This window comes from Gymnoscopelus braueri (genome assembly GCF_963280865.1).
Source record: "Gymnoscopelus braueri genome assembly, chromosome: 9".
NCBI classification, from domain to species: domain Eukaryota; kingdom Metazoa; phylum Chordata; class Actinopteri; order Myctophiformes; family Myctophidae; genus Gymnoscopelus; species Gymnoscopelus braueri.
The window spans coordinates 29,753,571-29,776,609 of NC_137610.1; the positions used below are offsets into that span (position 1 = coordinate 29,753,571).

Genomic DNA, 23,039 nt, shown 5'->3' on the forward strand with positions numbered 1-23,039 from the left:
AATTTACAAAACAGTATATATAAACTATATGTATAACTAAATTCTTGATTTTTAAAACAAGCCTCCAGTCCAGACCATGAAAAACAAGTCTCAGTCGGATGGGGCTGCATTAAAATGTCAAGATTTTGAATTGAATCAATCAACAACACTACCCAAATGCAGTGGTTCCCAGGTGGTAAAAGTGCTGTGCTTAGTTTACTAGTTACTCTTTAAATCAATTTCTCTCTCTCTCTTTTCCGACCCATCCGTCCCTTCATCAGGTAACGATTCAGCTGTGTCCTGTTCCGTCCCGAAGGCAGTGCAGAGTTTTAGCTTTCTTCATCACCCTGTTCACCAGCGGAGCCTGGAGATTCTGCAGAGGTGCAAGGACGAGAAATACAGTAAGACTCAGTGTTGATTTTGACAGCAAATTTTGATTTGGTTTTAGTCATAGTCTTTTGAATAAAATTCTGTTTCGTTTTAGTCATTCTTTTGTCATCTGAAATGTTTTAGTTTTTGTCTAGTTTTAGTCGACTAAATACCATAAGTTTTAGTCGACTAAATCTACAGTTGATTTAGTCGACTAAAATGTATTTTGGCGATGCCTTGATGGTGTCATAACGGCTGATTTAACACTTGGTTGCATGCGAAAAATAGCCGATCTACAAGCTCTCGCCGCGTTGTGAGCTTGTAGATCTGCTATTTTCAGAGCGCAACACCCGAGTGCAACTAAACATAAAATGACTTTTCTTAGTTCTACTGGATCTCTTCTCCACTAGTCCCCCTCCCTAACATTTTAGTCTAGTTTTTATTTGTTGACGAAATTGTCAATATATTTAGTCTTAGTTTTAGTCACCATAGCTTAGTTTTTATTTAGTTTTCGTCAGTGAAAAAAGGTAGTTGACGAACATTTTTCGTCATAGTTTTAGTCGACGAAATCAACACTGGTAAGACTACAACTCCCACAATCCTCTGCCTCAGGTCAGGGTCGAAGGGACACAATGAATTGCAGTATGGAAATGTTGGCCAGCGGTAGAAGATTATGCTTGTACTGGCATGGCTGTAAAAGAGCATATTGCTCGCTAACGTTAAAGCATGATTGAACTTAAATAAACTAAGCTGAAAATGTTCCATCTGATTCCAAATGTTACTATGAGCCAGTCCTCTGTAATCATCAGAGCTCTACCAGCTGTAGGCTTCAGTGAGCAGCTTTCTTTCTAATGAAACAGTAGGGAAATAGACCTTCTCCAAGGGTGCGCGTTGAATACTTTGTACACGTTACATTGCATTATAATAATAATAATAACTGTTTAAACTAGTTTGGCTGATATAGTTTTGCATCTTTGCTTGTAGTGAAATAAGCAACATAATATTGATCTTCAGAGAAATTAAGAGGTTTATTTTTATGCTTTTGAGAGCTGCTTTCTCACAAACAGATCTAGGAATTGAGCTACAGTACACTAAACTAAGCTAACAGTTCAAAGAACCTTCAAATTGCATACAGAAACGCAATAAAAGCACCTGCAAGTTTGTCTGACTCTGGGTAAGTAGGGAAAATAGCAAAATTACCCTTTTAATATGAGACTTGTGTCCTGCAGGCGTTGGCAGAAGGAACCCTCGAACCCCCCTGTCTGACCTTCAAGGATCTAATACCTTCAATGACAAGTCCAACTGGTAGGTAACCACATCAGTTTTGATGTTTCAGATTTTATTTCCAGACTTTGGTCACTTATCTTTTATTTTCTCTCTCTCTCTCTCTCTCTCTCTCTCTCTCTCTCTCTCTCTCTCTCTCTCTCTCTCTCTCTCTCTCTCTCTCTCTCTCTCTCTCTCTCTCTCATATATATATATGCCCCCTCCTTACATTTTCATCCCTCCACTTCCCTCTCTGGCTTATTCCACACCTGACCTGAATCTGTCTCTCTCTCTCTCTCTCTCCCTCTCTCTATGCTCCATGTGTCCTCCCTGCAGGGACGGTCCTGTGGTTGGGTGTAACGGTCGCAACTCCAGGATGTCTCGTCTGTCCCAAGCAGGGGGTCCAACTCTGGAAGAGGATGGAATCTTCATCAACTCCACCAACAGTAAACTACTAGAGAGAGCCCAGGGAATACTACTGTGAGTTAGACTGACTAATAGATAGGTAACAGACAAATAGACAGACAGGCAGACTAACATGACCAACACACACACACACACACACACACACACACACACACACACACACACACACACACACACACACACACACACGCACATGCACACAGACACACAGGATCATAGAACTATTATCTGTAATTCTTTGTACATGACTTTGTAAACTGTTCTAAGCGGTCTGGTATTATTTACACATTACCCGTTTCCTTTCTATTTCCTGTTCCTGGTCTCTTATTATTTTTTTCCCATCTACTTCCTGTCTGATAGACGCTAACGAACTGTAAACTATCTCTTTTCTTCCTCCAGGAGAAATAAGAACTACAAACCTAAACTCAGTCTGCCCAAGGTAACTGTGATGATTACTACCTGAATTACCTGGACCAAACACCCAATCATTATTGATCAGTATTCATGTGACTCTATCTCTCTGTGGCTCAATCTCAATGTCCACCCAGCGCCCTGAGCACTGAACCCTCACACACTTTACTTAACTTTAACCCATTTAGACCTGAGGCCGATTCTGAAAAACTTCAAATATTTATTCAAAAATTACAAAACATTTATGTTGCTATATACTGTACATAGCTACAACAACCCCAAAAGGGGTTCCCGGATTAAAAGGTATAGTTACGTATAGGCGTTCCAGGTCTAAATGGGTTAACATGTCACACGTTAACATGACGACACTAGTTGTTGCTACTAGCCATAACATTTAATTGAGGCTCATATTCCATATGTAATCGTTCTATAAATGTTTATAACTGCACGCTTCGCCTGTCATCCCCGTTTTAATATCCCAGCGCTATGAATTATGAGTTATTGCCTCAAGCAAAGACTGCAGCAATGCAAACTTACATACAGTAGTGTGCATATAAAGGGCTCAAAAGGTCTGCGAAAGAGCTCTCATGTTCTTGTCGAAAATGAGTCAGTGCCCTGAGCCGTTGCAGACTTATCGGGTCTAAAGTCTGTGAATACGGACATTGAGATTGGGCCTGCCTGCCTGTCCTTCTGTCTGTCTCGCTATCTACCTGCCTGTCTGTCTGCTTACCTGTCTGTCTGTCTTTAATCAGCATCTGCTGGATGTGAAGTCGTTGCGTTACCTGAGCAGTGTGACACTCCACGACCGTATCACCAAATCCCTCCTCCACCTGCACAAGAAGAAGAAACCGCCCAGTATCAGTGCCCAGTTCCAGGTTAGTTCTCCAGACCCATACACCACATTGTAGTCAAAAGGAAAGTGTGTTTCATGAGTTTTGCACGACTTCTAAAGCTCTGGACCACTTGCATAGTGGAGACTGATTTTCCCTCGAAGGACCAATAAAGGCCTTTTTATTTATTTTTACTTCTACTTTCTTTACCCCATTTTTTCTTTCTTTGTATTATTAATTTCTGTTTGTTTATGTATAAAAAAAATATTAATTAAATAAGTGAATAATTTATGAAGATATTATGGGTGAAATGGATTGTACGTGTACATGGATTGTACAAACCTGCAATAAAGTAATAATAAAAAATAATAAAATAAAGGCCTTATCTATCTTATCTTATATTTTGAACAATCCCCAAGGACCACCCCACTTCCCCACAACTATACTATATATATAATATATATTTAAAATATGAAGCCAAAATGTTGGTCTAATAAATTCAAATACATAACATTTACAACATGAATAACTGTGACACACATAGTGATGGAATTGGTTCCTGTTGATTTGTGTGTTCAGGCTTCTCTGAACAAACTGATGGAGACTCTGGGCCAGTCAGAGCCTTACTTTGTCAAGTGTATCCGCGCCAATGCTGAGAAGGTGAGTGAAGTCGTCAGACCTTTATGAGTTCAATTAAGTAATCATTCAGTACTGTTTCTAACTACAGTAATACACTTTCCACTATGCTCCATCAATTCCTGAGTCTCTCTCTCTCTCTCTCTCTCTCTCTCTCTCTCTCTCTCTCTCTCTCTCTCTCTCTCTCTCTCTCTCTCTCTCTCTCTCTCTCTCTCTCTCTCTCTCTCAGCTGCCATTGAGGTTCAGTGACAGTTTGGTCCTGAGACAACTCAGGTACACAGGCATGCTGGAGACTGTCCGCATCAGCCAATCAGGATACAGCATCAAGTACACCTTCCAGGTTAGCCCTCAACATCTTATGGATGGATGCTTTGTGTGCTCTCCTCCCTGTTTTGTTTCTAGTTTTCTTGGTAGATTATCGGTGTAACTTCTGTGAAAAAACATTTTTTAGAGAGTGATTATTACATGACATCGGTGGTACATGTATTTGTTTATAGAAGTGCACCCTCTAAAGCAGTGGTAGGCAACAGGCGGGCTGTGGGCCAGAACTGGCCCATCACTGGCGATAATATCTGACCCGGCAAAGTATTTCTTAAATACTTTACAATATCTGACTGTCCTGACATATAGACTACAATGTCCAAAATAGAGAATCTACCCCACCTGAAGAATGTTTTTTATCAATGTTGAGAGTGAGTCACAGGCAGGTGTTTCACATGCCGTAAGGCGCAATACACTGTTACTCTCCATATCTAAGAAGAGACCTTTTTTTTAACAATTGAATACTTTATTGAGAAGATTGCAGAAAAAAGCACATGAAAGTACATTTTAAAGACGAGGTCAACTAAGTAGGATTAAAAAGCCGCGGTCCACCGCGGTGCATACGGCTTTGTCGAGCATAGATGTTAACATAATTGGCCCGTGTTCAGGGGAGGGAAGCCGGTGAGGAGGGTAATATTTGTATATCTGTAAAAACACAAATATTGACTTCTTAGCCTTTTATAGGAATTAATATAGTTGTTATTGTATCGTATATATATATATATATACGGTCTGTCGCAAGTTCCAGTTCTTAAATTAGCCATTGATTATGTTCTGGCCCTTCATCAAAAAAGAAAATGGCCTGAGGCCAAATGTAATTCCCGACCCCTGCTATAAAGATTGTATCTGATGTATGTGTCACATTGTATGTTGATGTGTTTTACCAACCAAACAACTCATTTTCCCAGGACTTTGTACGTCACTTCCACGTTCTCCTGCCACGGGGTACATCTCCAACCAAGTCTGGAATCAGAGAGTTCTTCAGGCAGATCCACCTGCAGCCAGCAGGCTATCAAGTGGGAAACACTATGGTATGAGCCTGCAAACCACCTCCATGGGTTACTGGTTTCTTCAGCTGCTACACCAGGGGTTCTCAACCTTTTCAGGCCGTGACCCACCAAAATAATCCTATGTGAACTGGGGACCCCCCACCCCGATAAGCACTTGGAATGTAGTAAGCAGGCATTACATTTAGTTTGACTCGGTTCCACAGATAGATATTGTGAAAATATTTAATAAAAAAAAGAAAATTGCCTCTTTCTTGCATTATTTGACAATTTGGCCAATGTTTCACCAGGTTTTATAGTATAGTTTTTTTTATTCATTTTGATACAGTAATGGTCTTTTTTCTTTATTTGTGGTATTAAAAGTCCTTAAATTGTCACTTCACTGTCATCTAAAAGAAAAGTGAACAATTTGAAATGTTTTTTAAACATTTTAACAACACAGGTCTTGTATGGATAATGGCACAACATATTTTCAGATGGGGGTCCCACTCCCCGGCCAAAGTGACTCGTTATGAGCTTGTAGATCTGTCATTTTCGCCAAATGTTTGCCCCAGAATGAGGACACTAGGGTTCATGTGGTTTAAGAACCAGTGGGTGTGTCTAAATTGCAGTATTCTGCAGAAGGGGGTGTGTACTGTACACGCATCAGTCTATAACAAAGCAGATCATTTTTCTCTGTGATAAAGATAAACTTTATTGATCCTGTTGAGGAAGCCGGTCTTCATATAGCAGGAGGGAACGGGATACAGATGAGAACAGGTTCAAGTACAGAATCCAGTAAATAAAGCGAAAGATAGAGTCAAAGCTAACATTGCAGTAAGCTAACATTGCACGTGTACACATCCTTGTGTTCTCAGATTGATTTTATGATTTATTTAAAGAAATTTGTAGGAAAAAAACCCCGGAAAGTTCTATCAAGAGACGTGGGCGTGTCTACGCCTCTCTTCTACATCGGCGGGCGTGGCTAAACCCTCCTTGTCTTGACCCAGGTGTTCCTGCGGGAGGCGGAGCGACAGCGTCTTCAGACCCTCCTACACCAGGAAGTCCTGCGGAGGATCGTGTCCCTGCAGCGCCGCTTCAGGGCCGTCCTGGAGAGGAAGCACTTTGTCAGCATGAGGAAGGCTTCCTGTGTTGTACAGGTGAGACTGCAGGCCCAGCTACTGTATGTCACGTCCGCGTATATACAATCTACGACAGTGTTTTGCCAAGTCCCGGAAAAGATGTGCTGTTATTGGCCAGTAGTCGCTTTGAGTGGCAGTTGGGGCAAACGCTCACCGCAAAACATGATTTACGATTCTGTTCCTATCGGGACATAACTCGGACGGCGCTTTTTTATAGGGATGAATGTCCCACCCTCCAAAATCAATATTACTATAAGAGATTATAAACTTTTAACACATTGACTGCCAGAGTTTATTCATAATGTACTCACCCACTGCCAGGGTTTTTTATATTTTTTTAATAGAAAAAATGTGAATTATTATGTGAATTATTTGTGTGAATTATTTGTGTGAATTTATTTGTTAATTTAATTAATTCGTTGTGAATAACGGAAAAAAATGTATACTCAAAAATGTTAGAAACCTTTTAGAAATTCAAAAACAAAATAATTATTTTTTTTAAAAGGGGAGAATTCTCCCCTTTGGCGGTAAACACCATTGACTGAAAAGGGGAGAATTCTCCCCTTTGGCGGTGAGTGTGTGATGGAGCATATACAGTACACAGTGTGTGTATATAAATATATACTGTTTGTGTACTATATATGTACGGCACGCATACACACTGTACAGTATATCGTCGCTGAACCAGCCAACTCCATTTTCAGCTTTTTTGTATTTTTATAAATCAAGGCGGATTGAACACCCTTTACGTTTAAAAAAAAAAATTGAACCAATGAAAAGTATCATAAATCACCTCTGACAAAACCTCCCAACTCCATTGGATCCTCAAACTGTCCGTCAAACCACGCAACTCCACCCCCTCTCCTCCTGCTGCTGTGCCGTTCCACAGCACAACGCATTGAGTGCAGACAGACAGAGGACAGATCTGCTGCGGACATAAACAAACTGTAACAACGCAGGTTTTTTCCCCCGTAGTCTGTTAAAACTATGCAGTGTACCTGTTTATCAAACGTAGCACTGACGCTAATGTTATGAAAACAAGTAATTCTTTTTCTAAAATCTATGAAGTGTTTAATGAGGAGAGCAAGCCCCCATTTGAAACCTCTCCCTCCGCTGTGACTGGAGCTATTGTCAGGCGTCAGCTGTTCGGACAAAACTCCTAACTCCTCTTGAGCTGGATTTGGGTAAAGTGGTGATAATATAATGATACATGCAAGTATCTGACAATATATAAAGTCACTATACCAACTTTGATGAGGCAGTATTGCTTTGTTTAAAAAAATATAAGGATTTATTCATTTCCTGAAAAACGTATATTTTGTTTTTTTCATTTCCTGAAAAATGAGCGTTTTGGAGTCAGCTGATTGCGGCCGGACAGCAGAGATATATTGTATATGGTAGGGAGAGTACTGAAAGAGAAATAGTGCCTACACTTACCCGTTTAATCTTCCTATCAGTGATTAGAGGGATGAAGACGAACAGGTTTGGTGTTTAGACTACACTTAAGTCCAAACACAGACGGGGCATGGAACGAGAACACTTCTGAACACCACTGACTCATCTAACACTTTGTTCTCATCAGAGGGGAAAGAGAGACATAAAAAGAATGGGGAAGGGGTGGGGGAGGTTGAAGGGGGTGAGAGTAACAGAAGTAAAAAAACTGAGCGGTCAAGAGAGAAAGTGAGATGAGACAAGAGATACATTAGAGAAAGACAGTATTATGTTTCAGTCAGTTAAGCTGACACCGTGGATGTGGAGCAACTTGAAACAGGCTAGCGGGTATAGTGTTACAGTTTCAGCTCCAGGAACATGTCACTGCTTATAGGGATCAAACCCGTGACCTTTCTGTGTCAGGAGAGAGTCACCCTACTAGGCCATCATTAGTGGATGGATGATTTTATTTTGTCATTGAACACAAGTGTACAATGAAATCAAGTGCCCCGTGAAACAAAGAGAAAGAGAGACTTATTGAGGGGAAGCAGAGGGAGAGAGGAAATCAGGTGAGAAGAAAAGCAGTTGAAACTGAGGAGATCAATAATTAGAGGGGCTGGGCGAAGGATGAGGGAGAGGGAGGGAGAGAGTGATACAGAGAGAGAGACAGAGAGGAGAGTGAACAACAGAGAGGGGGATAATGGCACATCCAGAACTCAGGACGGCATGTTTTTCCTGGAAGAGGACGAGGTCGAGAGGAGAGACGTCCAGATCGTTGTCAGACTGAAGGAAAACAAACCCAATCACAGCCACTGAACGTCTGGTAGAAAAAGAACAGGAATGGTCTTAAACGGATGATTAAATAAACTGGGAACTAAAAAAGAAATGTTAGAAATGTTTTAAATATTAACATTGTAGATTCCATCTCTCTTCAAAGTCGTATTTCCTTGAATAAATAAACCAACTTGGGAATGTGGGTAATGGTTTACAGTTTCACCCATGTCTTACAAATGCAGCGAGTGCACATCTATCATGGGTGCGTTTGTCTATTTCCGCAGTAGCTGTCTAGTGAAAATAGGAGTTCTTGTAATGATTATGATGTGTCTTTGTCCGGATTTTTTTAGTTGACTAAGCACAGGGTTGTGTACTGTATGTGATAAAGAACATCTGTATTAGTTCCTTATCACCACACAAAGCACACTGTTACGAAATATAAGGGATATTAGGTTCCACTAGCTTCTGGTACTCAGTTATGACTTCCATTGGTGGAGCCAACTAAGGATCGGGGCTTGGATAATGATGAAAAAACTCAAATGTTCTTGTGTTTGGGATAAACACCTTCCTGGGTGAAATTAGGTACAGTATTTTTTGATTGAATCCAACCTGAGAATAGAAAGGGGGTCCAAAGTCAGTCAGTTGGGACCGCAGGTCTGTTGCAGTAACATAGAGATAGAACCATAGAGGTGAAATGTCATTACAATCCCAATTCCAGAATTGTACCCTAATGTCAGCCATCTTAACTGATTACTTTTCTGAACTTGCTGTAATGGCAAGGCCAAGTAAAGAAGGAATGGAAGCGTTCTACACCTGGCATGCTACTGCGCACTACGCACCTGGGAAGCAAATTGGAGCCGGACGTTTGATGGAATGCATTGAAGTCAATTAGAGACAGATGGACAAGCGTATGAAAATAATTGGTTCAGGAAAATAAACACACACACACAAACACACACGTACATGACACGCACGCACACACACGCGCACACACACACACACACACACAGATTCCGTGCATTCCCATTTATAGATATAGATGTAACAAAACAAATGACTTGTCTACTCTATATAGATGTATGGAAAATAATGTTAGCCTTCCTAGTTTCATTGGTCCTTTTAGTAATTAATTAGGTGCTGCACAGGTGATAATCATATTGCTACATTGGCAACTGTAAACAGTACCCAGTTACAGTAAGATGGGAGACAGTTCTCAATAGACTGCCCTAGCGTGTCTGATATCATGTCTAGACGGGCGGGTTCAAAATCTGCGGAGAAACTTTCTGCCGGATCCTATTGGTTCACCGATCTGTCCGTCAGCCCCCGTCCGCCCCATGCCCCTCCTCCTCCCCAATGTGTAGCATTGAGAGCCCTGACGTCACATTTGGAGCGACGCCCACTGCACTCTGGTTGGTTGGGGAAATGAAAGACTCCCTATGCCCGGAACATCAACTGGTTGGTCCAGGCTTTTATTTTTTAGCAAAAATAAAAAATAAAAGCCTGGAGATCGAGGCTAGTTATCAATGATGACCTATTGTTGCATCTAAAGTTTAATTTACAGCTGTGAGCAGTAAATTATAGTATCCTATCGCATCATTTAGGTCTTATTGTACCTTATGTCTGGTTACAAGGACTTCACCTGTATTTCTACATATCTCCATGTACTATCTCCTTTCCAGTTTCCACATTTATGGTGGCGTTGCTTCCTCTTAACACTCCAACTGTATTGTGTACTTAATATTGTTTTTCTCTTCACCCCCATTCCAATTCACCCGCACCCCCCTCTCCTTTTGCTTACTTGCTTTCCATAGCGATGGTGGCGCAGCTGCCTCCTCAAGCAGTCTCGGGAGTCTTCAATCGACCACTCTGCCTCCATCCAGGAGGGGGCAGCGGTATGCCTGCAGGCAGCCTGGAGGGGCTACCTGGTCCGCAGGAGGTTCCTGCTGTGTAAAGACTCTGTCCTGGTCCTCCAGAGGAGTTGGAGAAACTACTGCCGTCACCGCCGGACGCTTGCGGCCATCACAGTTCAGGCGGCCTGGCGGGGGTACAGAGAAAGGAGTCACTACAGTAGGATTCACAGGGTAGTGACAGGACTACAGGCCCTTGGCTTAGGATACCTGGCACGTCTCAGGTAAATTGATGAGAAAGGGCAATAAAATGCAATATGTCGTCTGCTTACTGTATGTCGTTTTGGTCTGTTTTGGTCATTTTTCTGCTGTCTCGAAAACGGAATAAATAATATTTCATAATTTGTGAATTGTTGGAATAGTACCTTTCCAACAGTTGGTGGTGACTACTAAAATGTATTTTGCTGTATACACTGATGGTTGATAACATCCTCAGGTTCAGGGAACTGAAGGAGCAGCAATTACATGAGAGACAGCTACTGAATGACCAGAAGAGTCTAGAAGCAGAGGAAGAGGAGGCAGAAAGCATGACGGGCCAGGATTCTGAAGCCATGGTGGACCTCTCTGTTTCTGGATACAACATCCAGAACATCTCCATGGAACATCTGGCCTCCAAGCCAGAGTCAACAGACATGTTTGAGGCTGACAAAGAAGAGGACTCAGAGACTCAAAACAGAAACGTTGATGAAACAAGCCACAAGACGCGGTCCAAGCGTGAGAGCAGGCGGATGAGAGAACTGGAGCAGGCCCAGTTCAGCTTGGAGCTACTCAAGGTAAGAAACACAGACAGAGGAGGAAGTCCTCTCCCTGAAGATGCCTCCGCCGCAGACAGGACTGCCCCAGGTGAGTTGGAGGACCAACCCCACGACCAACAACCCTCACCCCAAGGATCCCCGGTGAGCCATGGGAGCTTTGAACTTCTAAGTGTGGACGGAATGGAAACCGAGGGTTCTAGTAACCTTGGTAGCCAATCAACTGTCAGTCCCCTTGACCTCAGCTTGGAGTCCTCCCATCCTGAGATTGTACCATTGGAGTCCTCCCATCCTGAGATTGTACCATTGGAGTCGTCCCATCCTGAGATTGTACCATTTGACGAGGGGCTTAGAGATTCAAACTTAAATGAAAAAGTAATGGTTGTGGAGCCGTGGGTCAAAGAAGACACTCCACGTGCAACGTTTTATATCGCTGCTGACCAAAGCCCTGTGCAGGAGCCCAAATTTGAAAGCCCCAGCAGACCTTACAAAGACAGGAGAGAGTCCACCTCTCGGCGGCCGGTGGTGGTGGTAATCAGCATGCAGAAGGAAAGCCCTGCGGATGAAGGAGAGCTGCAGGCAGCCAAAGCCCAGGGAAGAGCCTCTCATACAAGTGTAGCCTCAACCGGTTCCCCCAAGACCTCCATTGCAGGGTTAGAGGTGAGATTGGAGAATGGACAGCCTCTACAAACCGCCACCCAGGCAAAGAGAGACTCATCTGGGAAGGACAGGTCCTCTTTGCCTTCCAACACTCATGTTGTTCATGAGGAACAACCAGGAGTGTGCTCATCAGAGGTGGACATCCAGATTGTCATGGAGCCCAGGGCTCAGGCTCCTGATGCTCTGCCCAGCAAGGAGGAGAAGAAGCCAGGTAGGCCTGTCCAGGACACCCCCAGCCCCACCCTTGACACCAAGCCACCAAAGGCCCAGAAGAAGAGCTCAGCCCAGAAAGTTATAGTAAACATGATGGAGAAGCCTTCAAGCTCTGTGTTTTCGCCGCCCAGACGAAAACTGCCCTTCTCTAAGTGAGTTCACTGTTCCACTACACAATATTGAATGCCAATGTGGATTGATGTGATTTTATGATATTATTTTTCAAGGTTATTCATCGTGGTTATTGATATCAAATTGTTGTTTTCGTTGTTGGTTAGGTCTGATAAGGATCTGGTGAACCAGGAGAGGTCTCTGACCCTGTTCAGGGATGATAGTAAAAGTACCGCAGCATCCAGAAACCGAGAGGTACAGTACACACACACACACACACACACACACACACACACACACACACACACACACACACACACACACACACACACACACACACACACACACACACACACACACAATCTCTAACCTTGATGATAACCTCCCCATGTGGTTGGTTGCCTGGCAGCAGCAGTTGCTGGGTCGTCCAGGTCCTAAAAAAAAGAAAGCCCGCATGTCCAGGACACGCTCCGACTTCCTGACGCGCTGCAACTCTGAGGGCGCCACCCAATCAGATGACGATGAAGATGTATTCTACACCCCCGCCCCCTCCTCATCCCGCACGCTGCCCGTTCCCCTCTCCCCCCCAACACGCCTCCCCCACCACCCTGAAGGAGGTGACTTCCACAGTGACTCTGAGATGGTAAATAAACCAACAAAAGCCTCCTGGACTTCTGAAATAGGGCTGCACGATGAGTCACACAGGAAATGACAGTCATTGAGGACAGGGTCAATGCTGTGGACAACAGGCACAAAGACAACCACCTGCTGTTTTAAAAATAACTATCTAGACACTACAGAACACCTTCCTCACTCTCAGCTTGTAATCTATGTGGGGAAATTAATACAGAGAATACATGAACAGCTTCACGCAGGAGGCACAAATAAATAACACTTATTTAATGCCAGTTTGAGCTCAGGAAGCAAGCATCACAAACAGCTACTACAGTTTTCTTAGGAGAATCAGAAACGGAACAGAAACAGTATTGACTAATCTGATTTCCAAATCTCAAGAGGCTGCAATTATTATTATTTTTCCTGTCCAGGAACTACTGATTTTATTTAGCTCTATAGCTAATTCTGAGACAGTTATTGAACTGAAAATGCAATAAAATGCATTTTCATGTAAGGAAAACACATTTAACTTTCAGACTGTTTCCTTAGAGCATGGTGCTGTGTAGAATGTGGTGCCTTTTTTCCCACACAGAAAGAATGTATGTAGAGAAAAAGCTACATGTGAGAGCAGCTTACAGTTTGTACATATTACAGGTAGAATATTTTTTGTGTGCATGTCATGCAGCCCTACTCTGTGAGTCCCTAGTAACCCCTCCGACTGACCGACCGATAATGTACGCCTTCCTACTGACAAGACCTCCACGCTCCTCTCTGGCTATTTTCTGGGGGGGCCAGAAGAACCTTTTAACACTGCTAACCCTGCTGCTGTAGGATAGTTGGAGATGTGAAAACCGTTTCTCCGCCTGTATAACAGCTGTTTGAACGAGTCTTCGCCATCTTGTCTGAAGGTGGAAAACGACACGCAGTAACTTTTCACACAAAGCGGGAATGTCCTGCTGACTCAGCCAGTCAATGTTGTGACCACACAGACACAGAAGAACCATGCATGGGTTCAAGTCGGGATCATGACCCATGCTGCATGACATCCTTTGTCTCTGTCGTTTCACAGTTCTGTTGAACCGGTCAGCTCACTGTGATGAAAAAGGGAGAAAAATATCCCTCAAAGAGCCACTTGTCTTGGCTGTGCCAGACGGCCACATTGCAGTCACATGTACTGTGATCTCATGGGTCAGAAGCCCCATAACGCACTAAGCCACAGGTTTCACCTCTTGTCACCCCATATTCCAGGCTTCCGCGCTGGTCTCTCTCATCGAGAGATGACTCATTCATGTTGAGAATCTGATTCAAATCTGATCTGAAAGATGTGTCTCTGTCTGGTCTCTCGAACACTGAAGGCTGATTTATAATTGTAAGACTGTGTCACTTGTCGGAAATAGCCAAGCTCACAACGTGACGCAACGTTGTAGATCAGCTATTCTCAGTGAGCGACGTCAACATTTTCAATATCTGTTATTTGCCCTCACCAGTCTGTTGTCTGTTTGTTGACAGAAACTTCTACATTGACAATAATACAATTATTAATGTACAGTATTTTATTGCTCAAGGACACCTGTCTGTTGTGGGATTTGAACCTGTAATATTGTAGCTACAGGACTCTCTCTAACCCAGGGGGGTCCCCAGATGACAGTGAACTTGAGTGAAGGGACAATTTAAGGCCTTTTAAGACTAAAGAAAAGACCATTACTGCATCAAAAGTAATCAACAAACAATACTGTTTGTTTGTTGATTACAAACAAACAGTATAGTTGTTGCCTGTTGCCTGAGGTGGCATCCTAATCCTAAGAGCAACGACACCGAGTTTACCACTGCCTTGGATGCCAGCCGTTCCACATGCATGCTGGAGCCATTCAAACTTGTTACCATAGTAACTCTTCTCCTCTGGTCTAACTCCCTTCCTCTCCTAACAGGATCTTCCCAGCATGCACTCTGTCTCAGCCTGTCTCATAACAATAGTATCCATAACTATATGAGTACTATTTCAATAGTTTCACCATCTTCAGTTGATGGACTTTGTTCTGTCAAACCTACAGTGCCCCCTAGAGGCCAAGGTTTTTGATGCAACTCTTAGTTCAATGTGGGGGGGGGAATGTCAACATTGTTATTGTCATACTCACAACTGTAGCCTCATTGCTCAACAGTATAGCTATGTGCATAGACAGAGATAGAAACGTATAATGTAGTACTGCTATGCAAAATCCTTCTCCAGTGTGGAATATTATGCAAATACCTGTAGATGGACAACATACTGTGCAATACGTGCTCAGTGATTAGTTATGATGAAATAGCATTATTACATTACGCAGGTTTGAATTCCTCAGTTAAGCAAGGACTGTTCCAAGCACTGTGTGTACGTCTGTTAGTATTAACTATACCGGACAGGAAGTACAGTCTATCGTTGTTGTCATAAAGAAACCTTGTATCTCCATATTTCAACTTTCTATGTTTTTTCATAGATTAATGCCTTACTTGATCATACAAGAGTGTCGCACAGAATGAGTGAAAATAGCTGATCTATTTCTATAAGCTTACTGTGAGCTTGTAGATCGGTTATTTTCACTATTTTAAACGGTTAACAGTTTTGGACATACAAGGTTTCCACCCGACAGCAACGATATGTCAGTATTAACCATTATACAGGAATCACAGTGTATATCTATAGTATTAACCATCATAGGACAGAAAGAACCACGTAGTAGTTAGTGTTAACCATCATCTCTCTGCTCTGTCCAGTCAACTCACAAAGAGCAGAAGAAGATCCATAAGACCATGTCTTCAGGGGACCTCGGCAAGGTGGAGGCTTCCAGAAAGAGCTCCACCACCCAGGATGGAAGGTAGGCTGACCCCCGGCCTCGCTTTAGGACCAAACAAATGGGAGGTTTTCCTGCTTTGGCCCGATTGCTTGAGTCTGGACCTAAGATTGTTTTCACACATAAGAGTCCTTAATATGAACCATGGTTCAGAACACCATCTACGTCATCAACGTCACTTCTGTCATACTCAGCAATTTAGTAAATATGTAAGATAGCAAATGCTTCTATTTCATATGTTGAATACTGTTTTGTTTGGCCCTGTTTGTTTCAAGTCTCACCTACTGACCACAGCATCACCTTCGCCCCCATTTTGTATGACGACATAGCATAATGTGACACTTTAAAACAATCACTTTTTGACATGGAGCGCATGTTAGAGATAGCATGTTGTTTTTAGACTAATGCTAGGTTCTGGGTTCTAGCTTACTTTTTTCTAGGTTCTTTGTGTTCTAGTCCCTTTGAGGCCCTACACAGTTCTCTACTTATGTGATTATTTACCTTGATATTGACTAGAGTTCAATAAACACTGTGAGCTGCTCTAGATAAGAGTGTTTGCTAAATGTCTAAATTGTGAATTGGTGCAGATTGATTTCAAACCCGGTGATGACTACACCAGAGCTAGCTTGATACACCCCATACCTCCAGTTTGTGTTGGAACAGAGACCGCTTTTCTGGTTCATAATTAGTTTTTTTTTTGCTGCGACCATGCAGATAGTTTAAGCCACTCTACAAAGAAATTATTTGCTTATATATTAGTATGTAATATAACTGTGTAATGTGATATTATTTTATGTAGTCATCAGTATCAGAAACACATCACAACATATAAAATCATACCTGTTGTTTTAAATGTGGATAATATGACACTGGACATGCTTCTGTAACTTGTATTGATATAATGTTAGCCCCTATACTACGTGTGCCGGGTCTCTGACCACGATAACCGTGAAACGACCTGATGTTCGTAGAGACGGTCAGGTCTGCACCGTCAAGACAGCGGAGACCACAAAGCATGAATCAAGTGTATGGAACACACTCTGCCGTCAGCTCTGTCTGGCAGCTTTGTGCATTGTCAGCATGAAGATGATATGGGAGAGATTTGATGTTTGTGTGTTTTTCAGCAGCAAGGTGAAAGGGAAGATGCGTTTCTGGAGCAAGAGCAAACACGGAGACAAGAAAGTGTCCAGAGAAAAGCAGGCCAGCACACATGGTAAGAGCACATAACAGGCTAGTTGCAGAGACACATGGTAAGATGAGAGACACATGGTGAGAGCACATAATAGGCTAGTAGCAGAGACACATGGTAAGAAGAGAGACACATGGTGAGAGCACATAACAGGCTGGTAGCAGAGACACATGGTAAGATCTCATAACAGGCTAGTAGCAGAGATACATGGTGAGAGCACATAATAGGCTAGTAGCAGAGACACATGGTAAGAGCACATAACAGGCTAGTAGCAGAGAGCTTTGATACCACGAGAGGAAACTCATGTGCTCCGAACGTCTTCTGTTGCCAGGCATTTTGGAGATTTCTGCCTACCCATACTTTAAGTCTGGGGGCTTTAAAGGCGAGAGTGGCTGGTAACAAACCTACGGCTATTGGTTTGGAAACCAATCATATGCCTGCCCCAAACTTTGAATTGGTTCTGCAGTGCAGTTATTTTGTTAAACTCATGCTAGTAGTAATAACAATACATTACAACTACTTTAAAGGACATACAAGCTAGTATTAAATAACTTCTTATATACTGTACAGTACATAACTATATTAAAGAACATACAATCTAGTGGTACACTTAAAGGTAGGGTAAGTGATTTTCTTTGGTTAAAATAAGTGTTAAGTATCTCTAAATTCTGATAGTACTCATTGCTATAGAGTGTTTGTTCAGTAACATACGTCTCCATGTCTTTCCAGCTCTTTATTAAACATAAAATGCATTTTCAGGTCGGGATTCCAATCAGGATAGAGAACTCAGTCAGGTTACAGATTAAACATGTGAAATTGGAAGTGATGACACAAAGAAATGAGCAGACAAGATTGGAACTGGAACATTATAAAAATGAAGCTGATAAATGGGTACTCTCTCCTGATTGGCTGAAAGTTTTTCACCTACCTGAAAATGAATTTTCTCTTCATTAAAGAGCTGGAAAGATGGGGAGACCCCTGTTACTGAACAGACACTCAATAGCATTGATTACTATCAGAATATAGAGCTTTAACCTTTTTTAAAACAAAAAGCTTTTTGTTTTAACCAAAAAATATCACTTACCCTACCTTTAATACCTAAATAGGCCTACTGTATAATATATAGAGTATAACTACATTGTGTGTAAGTCAGTGTTTATTTGAGATGTAAACTTTAGATTTTCACAAGTTCACAGTTTCTATGGTCTTTAACTATCCATTAAGAGAACGCTCGCAGATACAGATCCTGTCATCCACCCATCACGGTCTATCTTCGTATATAACAACAGTTCTCCCCATATCCCCTCTTTCCTCCTCTCTTCTCCTTCCAGACGGTACGTCTCCTCCTCACAGCCCAGAGCTGTGTGCAGCTCCTCAGGGGGACGGGGCGGCTCCCAGGGAGTTGAAGGAGAACAGGCAGCCGTCTCCTCCACGGAGGAGGCGAAGGAGCGTGAAGATCAGTGGCGGGGCGTTGGAGCATGCTCACTGGCACAATGAAGGGCTAGAGATCCTGACGTCAGCACACGACTACCGCAGCATGAACGACTTCTTAATGAAGAAGGTTAGACCACACACATACACACCACACTCTCTACACACACACACACACACACACACACACACACACGCACAAACAAACATACACCCCTACCTCAACCAATGACTACTCTAGGCTTCAGTAACTGACATTCTTGTGCACACATGTTGTGCACACATGTTGGTTTTGCAAACCTCTGGGGACATTGCATTGACTTACGTAAATCATTCCATATGTCCTTTACCCTAGCCTCGGACGAGTCTGACAGAGATTCTTTCATCGATGTTTGGATTTTCTCTGTCAAGTCTCAGTCGTCAACCCCAAATATCCACTGGATATTAATGGTCCTATGTCTCCATACATGTACAAATTAAAACTATAAATTGGATAACTTCAAGCCATGGATGTTACCTGTCAAACGGGACCGCTTAAATATTCCGTATTGTTCAATAAAGAAGTGTTTTAATCACGCCTGTGCCTAAATTTCACTCTATTACTTTGTTTCCCTCGAGTGTAATACCATATTTCAACTACTGCTGCAACAGCACCACTTTTCTCGTTGAGAAAAACAAAATAAACCTATTAGACATGTGTCCCCAATCAACTGGTATGATGTAAAAAATGTTGACCTGTGTCTGGACAGTACGGACAGTATGTCTGTCCTGTCTCTGTCCACTTTACTGTTCAATTAAGCTGTCAAATAACAACTGTATTGTGTTTGTCCAGATCGGGGACCTGGAGTGTGAGGACAGTAAGAAGGACACAATGGTGGATGTTGTCTTTAAGAAAGCCTTGAAAGAATTCAGGATCAACATCTTCAATTCTTACTCCACTGCTCTGGCTGTATGTACCACGCACACACACACACACACGCACACACACACGCATTCACACGCACACCAAACACTCCAACTAACGCTTTCATCCGGAGACATTCATGAATAGTTCGTTTTAAACTGCTTGGGAGGGGTGGGGTTTCTTGCAGCTGGAAAAAGAAAGAAAGTCTGTTATAAACAAATAAATGCTCCAATAACAATGTGACAATACATTAATACACTAACACGACAACATTTCATGTGTGTGCATCCTTTTTAAAGTTTTGCTTCTTGCAGCAGAACAGTGAGATAAATGTCCCTCCTGTCCTCTATCCTGCAATAACCTCTCCTCTCACCTTCATCTCCTGCCCCAGATGGATGATGGGAGGAGTATCCGTTATAAGGACCTGTATGCGTTGTTTGAACACATCCTGGAGAAGAGTATGCGTGTGGAGGAGAGAGACTGGAGTCTCCAGTCGGAGTCTCCAGTCAGAGTCTGGGTTAACACATTCAAGGTGTTCCTGGATGAGTTCATGACCGAGTACAAACCCACTGAGGGAACCTTGGGCAGGGTGAGTTAGCCCTATATATACGTTGTCATCCGACAAATAGCAACAATATCAGAATCTTTGCTATAAAAAAAGAAAGTATATAAAATAAAATAAAGTTTCACTGTAAGCCAATGAAGCAAATACAGTACAACCATACAGGTAAGCACTGGCAGTGTTAAACTTAATATAGTTACCCTAAATATTAAACAGAGCACAATGTGGCAGCTGTGAAAAAATGATAAAGGTTGTAAACCCTTAACCAATCAAGGTCTCAAAACATCCATTGCCTCTCAGAACAAACCTTTGAAGAAGTACAGTACATGTCGTGCTGTGCTGTGGTGACAGTCTACACATTGTATTGTATAACTTATTATTAAGTTATAAGCCTTCTGGCTTTTTGGCTCTACCAGTACTTCACTATAATATGTGTTCATTGTATATGTCGTTTTTTTAATGTCTATTTGCATTTACAATTTCATATGTGAAAATAAACAAAGAAACAACATTGTCGATATGGCAATAAATCACAAAATCCTCATTTCCTGTATTTATGAATTGTTAAATGTAGGAATCCTGTTAAAAATAAATATTATTTTCTGGTTTTATGACTTCTCAGGCTCCTAAACCTGAACGTAAGAAGGGGAGGAAGAAGGAAACAGACATTGTAAGTAATTTCTCTCTCTACCTTTATTGCACTCTCTCTCACCATGGTGCCAATTATGGCGCCATCACTAAGTTCGTCACGTCAATGTCAATGTTTGCCATCTCTACATTTCAAATAAAAGCCTGGGATAATATCCTGGAGGTTCCTACTTGTTTCATGAGTTCATATCCAGTTCAAATCCACTGCCTGTCTTTTGACTTGTTATTGTAACTCTATGTCTATTAAAGTAATCTCTAAAACCTGAGTCCATCTACTGCCTCTGTAGGTTGAGGAACACGACGGCCACATTTTCAAGTCCACCCAGTACAGCATCCCTACATACTGTGAATACTGTTCCTCTCTCATCTGGATGATGGACCGTGCATGTGTCTGCAAATGTAAGGGCACGCTCGCACGCACACGCACACACACACACACACACACACACACACACACACACACACACACACACTCACTCACTCACTCACTCACTCACTCACTCACTCACTCACTCACTCACTCACTCACTCACTCACTCACTCACTCACTCACTCACTCACTCACTCACTCACTCACTCACTCACTCACTCTCACACACACACACACACACACATCTAAGTGTTATACTGCAGTAATCTCTCTCTCAGTACAATCTCTCAGTCCTGTCATAGAATATGATGTTCTATCTAGTTATGGTCTCCACCCTCAGCCTGCATCCTCTCTGTGGTGGATGAACCTCTCACAGGAACTGTGAGAGGTTGGGAGTAATGAATAATGATGCTGTGTCACTGGCCGTCATTTTCATCTCTTACCACAGAGAGGAAAGCTGCAGTGTGTTTCAGAGAGCTCAGAAACTACCTTCAATATTTTTGGGAGATTAGTTGATGCTCTTATCCTTTGTTTATATCTTTGGGTTCCAGGGACATACTGTAGTTATGTGGATGAATTAGAGCTGCTCTGATTGGCTGTGATTGAGCTGTTTTTCTTCTTGTGTAGTGTGTCGCTACGCCTGCCACAGGAAGTGCTGCTCCAAGATGACCACCAGGTGTAGCAAGAAGGTAGGGTGGGGTATTAATGCGGCTGATTTCTGTTTGAAATTTACAATATTGTAGCAGAAATTGTAAATCTTGTTTGTCCTCGTACACAAGATGTAAAGAAACCTAGTTGAAATCAGGGACATTGTCAGTATCTGTGTAAATACAGCAGTTTGTGATAAATGAGAAAACCACAATTAAAGAATGCTCATGTTTCTGTGACAGTAACTTTATTTAATCAGTTATGTCTTCTAATAGTTTAGTTTCTGTATTCTTTAATGTACTTGTACACTTTTGACAACAGTTTTTATTTATCTCAGTTATGTAATTTTGTCTTTCTCTTTGTGAATGTTTACGCGTTATTTAATTTTCCTGTACAGACGGACACCTTACCATGTGTAGCATGTGTAATGCTATAGAGCTGTAAATATTATCACACTATTTCTGATGTGTGTATAGTTTCAATGTACAGATTATTGTTTTAGTTTTTTTTTTTTTATATTACACTGTTTAGACTGATTATAGGTTCTTGGTTTACCTATGATTCTAGATGACTATTTCTATACATTTGATGTATTACCTTGTGTTTACCTTGATTACGGTATATCGCTCTGGATTAAGAGTGTCTGCTAAATGCCTAAATTGTAAATTGATGTGTTTCATCATTTACATTGTAACAGTGTTGTCTGTGTGCTTTATGTTACCAAGCACCAAGACAAGTTCTTCAGACCTCTCAATGTAAATGGAGAATACATGTGATGCATTCCTGCTGACTTGTGTTCCAGTATGATCCGGAGCTGTCCTCCAGGCAGTATGGAGTGGAGTTGTCCCGTCTCACCAGCGAGGAGCGAACGGTGCCCCACCTAGTGGAGAAACTCATTAACTACATAGAGATGCATGGTCTGTACACAGAGGGCATCTACAGGAAGTCTGGCTCCACCAATAAGATCAAAGAACTCCGGCTGGGGCTGGACACAGGTGGGGATTGATGGTGGTCTGGTCCAATTAAAAAAATAAGGAGGAGGGGAGGAGGGTGATGACGTATTTCATTACAAAATGATTTTACTGGACACCTCCTCATACTATCAAACTTTTTTCAGATGCGACTTTTCTCTGTTAACACATTGGGTGCCAGAATTGTATAATAACAGATTACGTTCGGTGCCAGAAATCTCACCGTTAAGCTGCGCGGCGCTGTTTAAGCTGTAGACTCCAAGACGAGAAATCCATGTGAAACAAAGAATGCGTTCATTTTGCTGGCTAACGCCTGGATAACATCTCTCACACGAGTAACAATGGCGGAGCGATCGTGCATACAAAATGAGTGGTTTTCCCCAGCGTAAAAGGTTTCGGAGTTATAGGGGTTTTAGAGAAGGAGATAGAACGGAAGCGGATGGGAGCCATGTTTTTTGGCACGGTGATCCATCTGTCCTTTCCTTCTCACCATGGGTGATTCCAGAGCTGCTCCAGCCCCTCCTGTGTGGAAAAAAACGAAAAAAACGAAAAGACTGAAAACACGGTTCAGACCGTGTTCGGCACCGAAGCGCTACTCTGTGAAAACACTGTTCAGACACCCGATGTGTTTGGCACCCGATGTGTTAATAGAACAACTGATA

At 42.2% G+C, this 23,039-nt stretch overlaps 1 protein-coding gene across 10 annotated transcripts in view; it reads left to right on the forward strand.

Moving 5' to 3' along the window:
- The window catches only part of LOC308092563 (unconventional myosin-IXAb-like), a 133,306-nt gene that overhangs the window by 98,636 nt on the left and 11,631 nt on the right, over positions 1-23,039 (forward strand). For 5 of the 10 annotated variants that reach the window (XM_080438529.1, XM_080438532.1, XM_080438534.1 and 2 more), the window contains 22 exons: positions 261-380; positions 1,578-1,653; positions 1,948-2,091; positions 2,437-2,476; positions 3,201-3,323; positions 3,858-3,938; positions 4,144-4,254; positions 5,144-5,266; positions 6,232-6,381; positions 10,380-10,699; positions 10,912-12,252; positions 12,379-12,466; positions 12,621-12,854; positions 15,578-15,678; positions 16,779-16,867; positions 18,175-18,404; positions 19,107-19,223; positions 19,570-19,767; positions 20,363-20,410; positions 20,676-20,787; positions 21,386-21,447; positions 22,209-22,401. In XM_080438529.1, coding sequence (XP_080294655.1) covers positions 261-380; positions 1,578-1,653; positions 1,948-2,091; positions 2,437-2,476; positions 3,201-3,323; positions 3,858-3,938; positions 4,144-4,254; positions 5,144-5,266; positions 6,232-6,381; positions 10,380-10,699; positions 10,912-12,252; positions 12,379-12,466; positions 12,621-12,854; positions 15,578-15,678; positions 16,779-16,867; positions 18,175-18,404; positions 19,107-19,223; positions 19,570-19,767; positions 20,363-20,410; positions 20,676-20,787; positions 21,386-21,447; positions 22,209-22,401 — 4,101 coding nt within the window. The remainder of the gene's footprint in view (positions 1-260; positions 381-1,577; positions 1,654-1,947; positions 2,092-2,436; positions 2,477-3,200; positions 3,324-3,857; positions 3,939-4,143; positions 4,255-5,143; positions 5,267-6,231; positions 6,382-10,379; positions 10,700-10,911; positions 12,253-12,378; positions 12,467-12,620; positions 12,855-15,577; positions 15,679-16,778; positions 16,868-18,174; positions 18,405-19,106; positions 19,224-19,569; positions 19,768-20,362; positions 20,411-20,675; positions 20,788-21,385; positions 21,448-22,208; positions 22,402-23,039) is intronic. The other 5 variants (XM_080438531.1, XM_080438530.1, XM_080438533.1 and 2 more) reach the window with 4 other exon arrangements.